This window comes from Aythya fuligula, chromosome 27 (assembly GCF_009819795.1).
Source record: "Aythya fuligula isolate bAytFul2 chromosome 27, bAytFul2.pri, whole genome shotgun sequence".
NCBI lineage: Eukaryota > Metazoa > Chordata > Aves > Anseriformes > Anatidae > Aythya > Aythya fuligula.
Window position 1 is genome coordinate 5,149,586 of NC_045585.1, and position 12,327 is coordinate 5,161,912.

The 12,327-nt window shown below is 46.1% G+C and overlaps 1 protein-coding gene across 1 annotated transcript in view; it reads right to left on the bottom strand.

Annotated features, from left to right (window-relative positions):
- Window positions 1–859: 859 nt before the first annotated feature.
- Window positions 860–12,327, bottom strand: part of ZMAT4 (zinc finger matrin-type 4) — a 56,278-nt gene continuing 44,810 nt past the window's right edge. Inside the window, exons 6-7 of the mRNA XM_032204239.1 lie at window positions 8,355–8,451; window positions 860–1,621 (exon numbers count right to left, since the gene is read on the bottom strand). Coding sequence (XP_032060130.1) covers window positions 1,606–1,621; window positions 8,355–8,451 — 113 coding nt within the window. The 3' untranslated portion in view covers window positions 860–1,605. The remainder of the gene's footprint in view (window positions 1,622–8,354; window positions 8,452–12,327) is intronic.

Genomic DNA, 12,327 nt, shown 5'->3' on the forward strand with positions numbered 1-12,327 from the left:
CTCGCTTCCAGACGCAAGACAGCCTCTGGTTGAGTGTGCACAAAAAGGAAATGTCAGAGCCTGTTATTTCAGAGATGCAGAAGCAGGGAAATGGCCACAGTCTCAGAAGAATTGTGCTACTACATATACAAACCAACCAGACTGCTCTTTAAAGAGGTGGTGCTTAATCTCTATCAGCATTCACAAGATAGGTTTGCTGCATGCAAAGTGCACTAACTGAGTTGGTGTAACACAGGCCACAGCGAGGTTTGTTTTGCATTCCTTGTAGGACCTACTTGAAATTTGATCTTGTTTCTTACAGTTCTTTGCATTGCAATGGGCTAGGTAAGAAATCCAGTCTCCTCCTGCTGACCACAGTAGAAAACCTAAAATCATAGTGAGCTCCCTCATTTCCAGTGCATAGAGTTACTTACATATCAGCTCACCCCAAAGCCAGGGACGAATTCATACCCTTCTCATCAACGAGCACTGAAGTGCTACAGACTGGGACCCAGCTGGGATCTGCACGGCGTTCCTCTTGGACATTCAAGGCTGTTGATTTTTTTCCCTTCAAATCCTCTGAGGCTTTTTCCTCCCTGTTAGCAAGGAGCCAGTCCCTGTCGCGGGGCGCTGGCTGCGCAGTGCTTGGACCAGGGTCCCGCGCACAGCGGAGCAGAGCCTGGCCTGGAGGGCTTTCCTGAGCAGCCGGCAGTGGGAGGCGTTCCTGAAGGGTCTGCAAGGCGTGCAGCTCCTACGGCTGGCTCCTGCCTTAGTGCAAAGCTCGCTGCACAGATGCGCTCGCCCTGGCGCAGCCCCAGCTCCCGTGCAGCGAGGGCAGCTCCAGGGACAGGCACAGGTCAGGTGCAGGTTGGCCTCCGTGTCCTGAACGCAGCCTCCTCGCCAGCCTCGTGCCCTGCTGCCTCCCTGCACGTGCGGTGGGCAAAGCGCGTGCAGCAGGGGCTGCGCCACGAGCGCCAGGCTGTAGCCGTGCATTAAAAGTTGGTAAAGCAGATCGCTCCCGTCTAGCCTCTAGGAATCCTACCAGCAGGAAAAGGATCCTACTCTTTCATTTTAGTTTTCTTTGTTCAGTGAACCATTTGTTTCTCTGAAGACAAAGAGGAAAGGAAAACATTCATCCGTTACACAATCCCTGCGATTCATTTTTGGCTGTCTACGTGTTGACACAAACCATTCTGGAGAAGGTGAAGAAAGCATGTTTATTTCTGGTTGAAGACTGATTACATCACTACTGTGGATAACGTAATAGAATAATTTCATACTCTCAGAAGAAATCTAGGAATAAATATGAAAAAGTAAAATATTTTCTTTCCACTGTCTCTGACGATGAGTGATGATTAGGTGTTGTATTTACAGGATAGTTATCATACTCTAGACTCTGTGCTGAATAAATATTATCTTGAAAGGGTAAAAAAATCCATTGAAATATTTTAACTCACCACAAAATTAAAAAAAATCCATGTATTTGTCCAAAGCAAAGGTTAGTTACATGTTAATTACCGAATCCCCACGGGATCATTGTCCAAGAAAAGTATCCTCTCTTCTTGCTACGCAGTTCCTCCCCGCAGAAGAAGTCTCAGTGCTTTTCCTTGTTTCGACTGTGAACTACTACTGGTTCTTCAGGCTGCAACACAGGAACGGAGCAGAAGTCACTCTCACCCTTGTTATTTCTGGCTTGGGGCGAAGTCCCCATGCTCCTCACCTGTATCTGCCACAGGAGCCTCTCACTGACACACACACCCCCCCCCCAGCAGACCGGACCCTGCCCCATGCCACCACCTCAGCTCTTTTAATGTGAGAGATGAGGAAAGCTCAGTTCTAAAAAAACATATAGGCACACTTTTTCTGCCTAAAACATTTGAAATTTTAAGCACAGAGCATAAGCATGGATATCATGAAAGAAAAGTGCTGTAACAACTTGAAAAAAGGGCGCTTTCTTTGAATCCTCAGTTTAAGAGGCCAGCAGAGCCTGCAAGACTTGCCTTGTTTATGAGCTGGCACATTCTCGGCCAACGAGTTCCTCGTTCAGCAGCCATGGGTGAGGCCAGATTTACACGTTGAGAAATCAGGCTGCTAATGCTTTACATGAAAATAATTAATCTGTACAGCAGACAGCATGGAACAAAGTTGCACCAGTAATTCTGTGGCTTTCAAATTACGATCAAAACAGCAGATATCAGAGAGATCTTTATTTTCACTTACTTTAAAGGAAAGGGAGACAATTTAATCCTGTAATGAGAGAAAGTATTACACACTTGCTCTTTATAGGCAGTGTAATTATTCAGCTGCTCTCCAGAATCACCAAAATAATGACAAATTAAAATGCCTTTCAATTCCATCCACCTTTTATAACTATTCATCTTCTGGAGTTATTATCACTCCAAAGGATTCTTTATATTTTAGGCAGCAGCCACTATACATTACAGAAAGCACATGGAAAATGGTACTGCTACCAATAAAAGTTGCAGTCATCAAGGTAAGAAAAAAAAATCATTCTACTTTGCTGTGAAGCACATGATACAACTCAAGTATTTAATATAATTTTCTGAAATTCTTGAAATTTATTGGAAATGTTTTCCCAGCCTGGTGAGACAGGACATCACTGCACTGCTTCTATGTGCATGCTTGCCACATCAAACACCACAGCAAGGAACGTGTCAGCCACAACAGGCTGTAAATATTTGTTTACACTTTCTTAAATAGATTGGAAAAAATATGGAAATGCAATCACAGTGAAGAGTGACATTTGTCCAGGCATGATATTTACAATGTTTTGATTAGCTCCGATTTCTGAATAGCCAAGCAGTTTATGTTAATAAATACCCTATTCCAATTAGACATCTGTGTTCTGAATCAGAAAAAAAAAAAATACTCGCAGGCACTAAGCCTGCTGTCATTTGCTCCTCAGCAGGCCATTAATCATCTGGGCTTTACAATCCAACGACTGTGGGAAGGGCTGGGAGGAAAGATCTTCAGAGCACACCTCAAAGTAAACATGGCCATTCTCAACCCTCCAACATTCGTTTTGGGCAAATACTGCCCTCCTCCAGCATGTTTAGATTCCTACTGAATCAATCCTACCATGATGGCAGCTGCAGGATCAGGTCCCATTGCTGCACAAATCCTAAAATTAATCAAAAAGCAGGAGTTTGAAGGGGAAACCTAGATGCGTATTAGCATCTACGAATGTGTAAATGAGTGGTTATAGAAAACCAGCATACCATTGCAAATTCTAGATGTGGCAGAGAGGTCTGCCTGATCAAAGAGACAAAATAAAGGTGAGAGGATCAAACCCCGCTACAGATGCTGGAATCGCCACCCCGGTGCAGCCAGGCTCCGAATAGCCAGGGCCCCGCTCAGCTCCCTGCAGCCATGGGGCGAGGGGCAGCACGTGGCTCCCGCTGCCCCACACCTTACTGGGGTGCGAGGCCATGGGACCAACACGGGCACCAGTGCGGGGCCGGGCTCTGCTCTGTGGCCATGGGACCCGTGGGACCCCTTCACCTGAGGGAACGCTTCCAGCCTGGCCCCGAGGGGCACAGCGCGCCCTCCCCAGTTCCCCCACCGTGCACACTGGTAAGAGGAGGGAAGTGTTTTTCACAGTGCCGCAAGCTGACATCCTGCGCCAGCATTTCTTTGACCCCAGAACTTGAATATCGCCTCTCTCCTTCCACAACCACCAGGACTCTCATTCTCCCTTGGTTATTGAAAAGGACTTTTAGCAGATCTTCGCAGCTCACATAAACCACAAAAGAGCGAAGAGTTTTGTGTCTTTCCTATTGTAAGCAGCAAGGAGCAAGGCCAGCATGTGTTTTTCTTCCAGTGTTTCAGAGATAACGTGACCTCATTCGCACGGCTCCTCACAAGCCGCATTTTTCGGTTGCCATCGGTCCCCATAGAAACTGAGCCGCTGGTGCTGACCGCGGTCCAGCTGAGCTGGGCACTTGCAGCCCAGCGCCTCACGCTGCGCTTGTCCTTCTGCTGTTTTCTGCTCGTTTTGGGGGGGAAGGAAGGGAGAAAGGGGGATTAAAAAAAAATCGCACATCTATTTCTGGAAAGCTAGTCAAACAATGACTCAATCATCGCTGTGCAGTTCATAAATCCCTAATTAAAGGTTTAGCTCCCCTTCCCACTGCAGATGTTCCAGAGTCCAGCCACATTTCAAACCCCACTTCCGTGCAGCCTGTGCTTGCGTTCCCCAGCACAGACCAGCTCTGTCGCTGCACGCCAGTAACCTGCAGCTCCTGCTCAGCTGCTGTGCGAGCGCACAGCTCCCGTCAGAGCGATGATGAGCACGGCCTGACCCCTGACGTAAACTGACTGGGTGCCAGATTTATGATGGCTCAAAAGAAATATTCTTCTGTATCTGGCTCTGGCTCCAAATTCCTCAACTTATTATATGATATTAATAAAAAGGATGCATTCTTGCTTCATTTTCACATATACAACTAAAAGTATCTGCACCCTGGAGAAAAAAATGGGAGCTAGTAGCCATTGCCTTGCTTTGCAGAATGATTGGCCAGAGGGATAAGGACTAGCTCAATACTAGCTACCTCCTTCTGCTTCTTTTATTCAACATCAAAATACCAGCCAAGACACTTTCAGCTATTTTTCTCCCCCACATTCCCTCCATGTTTTGGTCATGCAAATAAATTCAGCAGGAAGCATTCAGATGAAACCCCGACACTCCTGTATATAGCTAGCTGAGCTCTCCTCATCAGACCCCGCAGAAGGAAGAGCAGGTTAGCCACAGGCGAAGCAGCCTCTGACCTCCTGCCCCACTGACGGGGCTTTGGCACCAGCAGCACTCATGCTGAGACACAAGGGAAGGTGCAAACGGCATGGCCTGCTGCGCAGCCATCCAGGGGCTGCTGTACAGTGGGTTATTTAAAGCAATTCCAGCAATGCCTTGGATGTATGGTGCCCTCTGGAGAGCTCTCGAGAGCTGTAATAAATATCCACTACTTGAGCTGGTCCTCATAAAAGTTCTTCTCTGCCAAAGCAGCTTTTCAGAAAACTCTTCTGCCTGGTATATGTTGGGTGCTACCAGTTTCCAACTTGCAATCACCTTCCTGGTTAACCCATCCCAAAGCTAAATCCCTCTCCTTTACAAGCCCTTTTTTATTATATTAAGTATGACAGCTACGTAAAATGTTTTGTTGCCTTGGCAACTGCAATGCACTAGCTTCAATCTGGGTTATAAGGAAGAGGACAGTCTTGACACTAACCCACAATAATGAGAATAACAAAAACCGGTGGGCAAGAAACTAAACAGGGCATGTGGCTTCCTTACTTTGCATACATGTGCAGAGCAATTTGCTTCTCCTGCACCCACGAGAGCCAAGCTCACGGACAAGGTAGGAGTGGAAATGAGTGCAGAAGAGCCACATCTGGATTTCAAAATGAGCTTTCAGTGCATGGAAGAGGTAATCATTTGCAGAAAGCATAGTGTAAACAAACAGAGGCAGCTCTGCCAAAATCTACCAGGCTTGTGCAGCTCTGCTCTCCCTTTGCATTGGAAGCAAGGCTCAGCAGAGGGCTGGTGCCCCCTTTGTCACCTGCACATTGGCCAAGATACAATGGAGAATCCCTCTTCACAATGTATTCATTTATAGCACTAGTAATGAAGATTTCTTCATCATTGTCTGCACTATCGATGTCTTCTATAGTCAGGAACGCAACCTGTAAGAGTTGCTTTACCTTTCTGAATCCCTTCACTGCGTGCTGTTACCATAACCCGCAGAGCTGGCCCCAAGCACTGTGTACGAGCTCTGTGCACACAGCACATGGAAGAACCAGGGCCATGAGACGCCCCAGGCTCATCGCAGGGCTGCAGCCCTGGTCCAGCTGCTTTAGCAGCACAGATGGCTCTTACAGACCCCTTAAACTGGAGCGGGGGCTGTGCTGGTTTGGGATAAAAGGTTACGGTAACTTATTTCCTCAGTCCGATATAGAGGACAATGAAGCCACAAAAACGCCTCTAAACAAGGAGAGCAAAATCTGGTTACACACTAATTACAGGGTGGGAAGAGCTTTTGTTTTGCACAAACCCAAGCTGTCGATCTATTGTCTCCCATGCTTCTGTGCTTTCCTATAGGAGCTGCAGAGAGCTGTGCAGTACTCAGATACTTAGGCTCAAAGAAAATTGTATAAGAATGAACAATGGATAGAGGAAATAAAATAATCAGAGCAATTTCCCATAGAAATTGGTCAGACGAATGTCTCTAATTGGCATTTCATTATTACATTTGTAACACACTTTTGTGTGAATTTATTACTTTGTTTCCTCTTGTACTGAATGCCCATGAAAATCCCTTGGGACGAGATTTGAATCATTACCAGTGAATGGTAAGAAACTAAATTTAGAAAGACTGATAAAACCATTAATCTGTAAAAGAAGGAGGTCCTTAAAAGTCCTGCAGGCCTTTGAGCCACTCTGGTGCTCCCTGCACAGGCTGACTTGATCCTCATGGAGATGAAGGAGGAACGGGCCTTCCTATCAATAATTCATGTTTTTTTCAGAGCTCCAGAAAGCTCAGGGACCAGAGTTGTGCACTGTCATGCAGCTTGCTGCCATCCACATGAGGCGCCCCCAGATGCCAAACCCAGTCCTCACTGCCCTGGGATGTTCAGTACATCATACTCTGGTGCTCTCCTATTGCTCACCCTGTGCCCTGGTGTTTCTGGTCTGGAAGAGTCACTCTTGACTAATGACTAATTGCAGGTGACTGAAAAACAAAAGGGGGAGGTGTGGGTGTAAAACAGAATGAGCGGCACCCACCCATGCTGAAAAAGAAAAGTGGCACATCTCTTCTGCACAGTCCTATCTCCTGTCTATGAGGCTGCTCTGATTTGAAATGAACTCCTTTTTCCTTTGCAATAAGAGCAGCACCAACAACAGCAATAAAAATACAAACTCAGGAAGACTGGCAGGGGAAGGATGAATTACAGCTCCATGCCCCGGCAGCACATCACAGCTGCTCTCATTTCAGGTTTCCAACAGGAAGAGAGCTGTCAGCTCTGTTTTCCTGCAGAGGGAATTGGTTGCGGCGGGTACCGACACTGATCCCACCGGCACCGTCCCTGCATGCACAGCCTGCTGGAGCAGGGATGTGCCATCAGTTGGACGTTCCAAAAGAGAACAGGGAGGCAAAAAATGAAGTACTGAGTCTCACAGGGCAGAGCCTACAGCCACCTCTTGACTGCCTGGCCTCAGCCGTCTCCTCTGCAGAGCCATCCAGACTGGGAGGTGCTGCCGGAGCAATTACGGCCGCTCAGCAGCTGCCTTTCCCTCCACTCCATCCATCCTTTGCAAAGAGGGGGAGGCAGAACAACACCTCATTAGAAAATCTGACGCCATCGGTTCCTTCCGCTAATTAAGATCCTGAATATGACTACATGCTCAGGTCCAGGAAGGGTAATATCTGGAAGACATTCAAACACTCTGTGTGAATAAACAGGGCAGAGATAACATGAATATTACAGGGAATCTTTGAAGGTCTAACATTAGCAGAAGAAGGGCTGCATTTGTCCTTTGGTAGCTTAAGCAAGATGAGGCATTAGTACTTACTGACGGATTTGATCATCCTCCCTCATCATTCAGGCTGCACTTAAAACTACCTATAGTATTTTAGTAACTAATGCACCTTTGATATCCCTTTTCTAATCTGGGCAGCCCTCGGTGCTTCAGCCTGAAATGGTTCCCAAAGCTCACATGTAAGTGTATTAAGAGAGATTAGTTCGTTAATCTACTCTTTGGTAACACGTATCTCTATCACTTCATTTTAATAATTTGTACTAATTGACAGAGCAGATTTCCTCTAAGACTCAGAAACTTGGGTAGTATGTAATTGCTCTAAATCATAGCACAAACATTTTCAGTAGGAAACACCTGAGCCCACTTTGCTTCCAGTGCCTCTCCTGAGGCTTAACACACGAAAGAGGCTCCGGACGCGGTATGGCATCACACGAGGTGCTGTTAACCTCTTGGTTCACTGCTGCCCCTTTGTTCTTTGTCCATCCCAAACCAACATACACTGTTCAGTTTTGTGAGGATGGGCAGATATTTGGGTTCCCAACACACTCTGATACGCTCAAATCAAGCATTTCAGCAGGGAGAGACAGCAAACCTTCCACGCGGTGATGGGTAGGGGATGGCAAACAGACTGCGCTGCCCTTGGGGGGGCACCCAGCAGCCCCCGGTCTCAGCCCTCAGATCCCCCTCCATGGGTGCCTCCAACATCCACGTGTAACACTGGCAGCGCCTCGGATGAGGGGCGTAAAGCATTGTTTTATATATTTGCCTGTTCACCTATGTGGACACAGACAGAAGGGCCCAGGAGCAAGGAGATACCCACTTGGTCTGGTGCTTGGAGCCCTTCAGGTGCGCGTGGTACTGCTCTATTGAGTTCAGCGTGACGTTGCAGATGTTGCACGTGTAGCTGCGCTTCAGGCCTGCAAAGAAAAGCCAGAAGTGTTAGTTGTGCACCGGCTGAGCATTTTGGAGTAGGTTGGGGGCAAGCTTAGGGCTATGTAGAGAGAAAAAGCACCTCTGTACTGCAGAAAATGGCAGAATTTGCTCTTACCCATGAAAACTAATGGGGAAAGCGAAGCAATTCTTATCTTGCCTACAGAGAACCATTTGGGGAAAAATAGAACAGTGGTAATGCCGAGAGAAAATGCATGGGTGGTCACCACAGCTAAGGACCTATTCCTCCTCTTTTGCAGTTGCAATTTGCTATTCCTTTTTCCCTTTGCCTTTCTGCTCCACACACCACAGGCCAGTGGCTGTCACTGTCACTGCAAAAGGCATCTGCCTTAGGAAATGTGCTGAGCCTCCTCATCCTCTGAAGGAGAGAAAGTGAGACACCAAGCAGAGGACTTCCCTTCCATTCCAGGTCCCTGGCACAATCCTGCCTGTGCCACAGGCTGTTCTGAATCAAAATGGCAGCTAGAAAGTGCAAATGGATGAAGATGTCTGAAAAAAAGAAAAAAAAAAAAAAAAAACCCCAAAAAAAAAAAAAAAAAAAAAAGAGCATTAACCCTCGCCCTCTGCTAGCTTCTAATTAATCAGAAGGCACTCAGATCTTGTGTTTCATTTCCAGTTTCCTAGACTTTCTCCTTACAGTAACCTTTCTATTTACTTTTCCAGTCCAGGGTACACAAGCATTAGGGAAGCCTAAAGGAATATTTGTAAAAGGCACAGAGGGAGCAGAACCAGGCAGGGTTCAGAGGCAACTCCCTTGTGGAGACCGCAGTCCCCACAGCTCACCATCGCAGGCACCTCTCTCCCACGACTCTCGCAAAGCATAATTTTGCTCACACTAATGAGTACTGAGGTCTCATTTATTCCTCTGCTCTTTTGTAGCATGCACAGATGAGAGTGTTATTCCTCATCATTGCATTTAGAGGCCGGACCACTTAGGGGCTTTTGTTTTCTCCTTCTTCCTTTTTTTTTTTTTTTTTTTTTTTTTCCCCAAAAAAAGGATCAACTCACATGTATCCACTGAAATGAGAGGCTGGATTTGCTGAGCACATCAGCTGATGTCCAAAATCCAGGCACCCAGCAGCCTGTGTCTGAAGGTTGAGCTGCAAACCTGGCACGGGTTGCCTGGGGGCCATCCAAAAGCTGGCAGCCAGGAGCTCGTTTGCCTGACAGATTTACTGTTGGCTGCAATACCTGTCTGCACCCCGACCACAGAGCAGCCTTTGCTTTACTAATTTTAGCCCTCCATGGATGCAAACAACTATTCATAAAGGCGTTACTCTCACTGCTGGCCAGCTGAGCACCACTGAACTAACATTGCAGTGCACTCACAGTGGAAATGTTATTAGGAACTTTTGGGGTTGTTTTCATTTGTTTTGTGTTGGGGTTTTGCTTGTTTTTCATTTTTAACATCCAACAAATCTCTTCGCTGCGCCTGCTGTTTTCCTTTTTTTTTTTTTTTTTTTTTTTTTTTTTAGTATGGCCACAGCTACAAGTCATTTTCCAAGCAAATACCTCACATTTCATTTTATTGTAATGTAAGTTGCAGAAAGCTAATACGAGTTAATGCAAGAGCAGGCAGCCCAGGGAAGTGCTGGTCTCCACTGAAATGCACCAGTAACATTCATGCAAGCTTTATCTGCTGCCAGCAAACAGGACACAACGACACAACTGGTGTCAGCAGCACTGAATCAAAGCACATGGACACCTCCAGGAATATGGGGGGGGGGGGGGGCACAAAAAGGTGGAAGCTGCATTCCTACACTGGGCCACTGGCCCCATGGGAAAGATGCTTAAGCTCGAAGAGGAGCACTCAATTTCGTGGACAGAAAATGTACTCAGAGTAGGCAGCATTTCTCTGCTAATTCACTGCACTGTGTCTGGGCACAGACTGCAGGGCAAAAAAGACCCAGACAATTAAGCAGATTCACGCACATCTCAGACAGAAGCTGCAAAACGATTTATGAGCAAAGTTACAAAAACAGTCTCTGCACATTCACTGGAACACATCCAAGATGAAGAATCAACAAAAATTCACCTGTGCTCCGTCTATTGCCTATGATCACATCTCAAGAGTCCGAGACATTCACTGCAGACAAGACATTTATTCACCTCAAGAGTGTGCATGCACAGAACATGACCACGAGACCCTGCAGGGTTATCAGGGCAGTCACAACACAAACAAGAGCATGATAACAAGAGATGAGCCACCTTTCTTTGGAGATATTCCCAAGTTACATACAAACCGTGTCTAACTGTTGTGTAACAGCAGAAAAAAAAAAGCAAGAGATGGGAGATGATTTATGCATACAATAAAAATTGCTCATTTAAAAATTGTAATAGCTTTTACATTGCTACCAAAGTTGTATTTTTTTTTTCCTGTTAACCGGGACTCAGACTGGGAGAGTTATTATTGCTTTTCTTCTGATACCATCCTTCCCACTTTGCCTTCTCTGAAAAACTGAAAATCTAAAAATAGTAACCCAGCAGACAGGCAACAATCAGAATTAGAGACAGAGGAAAAAGGCCTTTTCCCAAGACAGCTTGCTGCCCAGTGGCTGGTCAAAATGACCAATAGTATTTTTGGTTCGCGTCAGTGTGTATTTCCTGGAAAGATGCTCAATTTGGTCCACTTCTGAAGAAATTTATTCCTAGTGCCCTGCTACACTCCCCCCTCCCTCTGGAAAGGACATTAGCCTGCTTCGGAAATCACAGATCAAGTAATTATTTACACACTAATGTTCCGATTTTGCCTTTCTAGACAGGTTTTCACCCAAACCATTCATTAATGACTTGTGCAGTCACATAAGAACACAATATTGTCGAGAAAGTTTCTCCACAGCTGCAAGGGCCTTTGGGCCTAGCAGATTCAATTTGTTTCTCTTTTATTATTATCATTATTATTATTATTATTATTATTATTATTATTATTATTATTATTATTATTATTTTATTATTTCTCTGTCCGTAAATGGGGAGAGGCAGACCACTATCTGGGTTCAACATTTATTTTTTGCAGGAGGGATCAGAAGCCTCTTTTAGGAAATCCAACAGCAGTGGCATCTCCTTGCCTTTCACAGCACCCAACTCCCACAGGCTGCTCTTGTGCCCCGGTGGGACCCGTGGGGTCTGGAGCCAGTGGGTGCTGCAGCAGGGGCTTGGGGACGGCTGGGGCGAGAGCATCCACGCGGTGCCAGCATCATGCAGGGACCGTACAGCAAGGACGGGCTCCGTGCCCACCCAGCTCCACGTGCTGTGCCAGAATGAAGGGCAGAAAAACAAGAGCAATTTCTGGTTTCTATAAACGGAGCAAACTTGGCAACAAGGCGCCAAGGGTCAGTACAACTCAGAGTGCCAGAGTGCCCGGGAAAGGATAAGGCTCTCTTATCTCTGCCGTGTACATACCGTTTAACTCCATTATTCTTTCACCTTGGGAAAAGAGTACAGTGGTTTCAAAGCAGAATTACAGAAACAGTCACTTCTGTGCCTCATCTAACATGTTTTTACTGAAAAGACAGAGTGCGGCTGAGTGTACATTAAATGCCTGTTTCCCTCCTGGATATCCTTGAAAAAGGGAGATGGCAATCTAAGTGTTCTTACTGCTGTTATGTAGGGCAAGACTTGACATAAATTAAGCATTTAAATGCAGGCCTAAGTGTTTCCAATCCCCTGATTCTGTTGTCTCCCTTAATACCCTGAATGTAAGAGAGTGGTTTCTTCTCTCCTCCCCTCTTTTGTATTTTAACATCCCAGTAATTCCCTTGGCATCACAGGCAGTATTAACATCACTGACATTAAACATACATTGGCATTACAGTAAACCATTGATGCTAAAGTAATTTCTG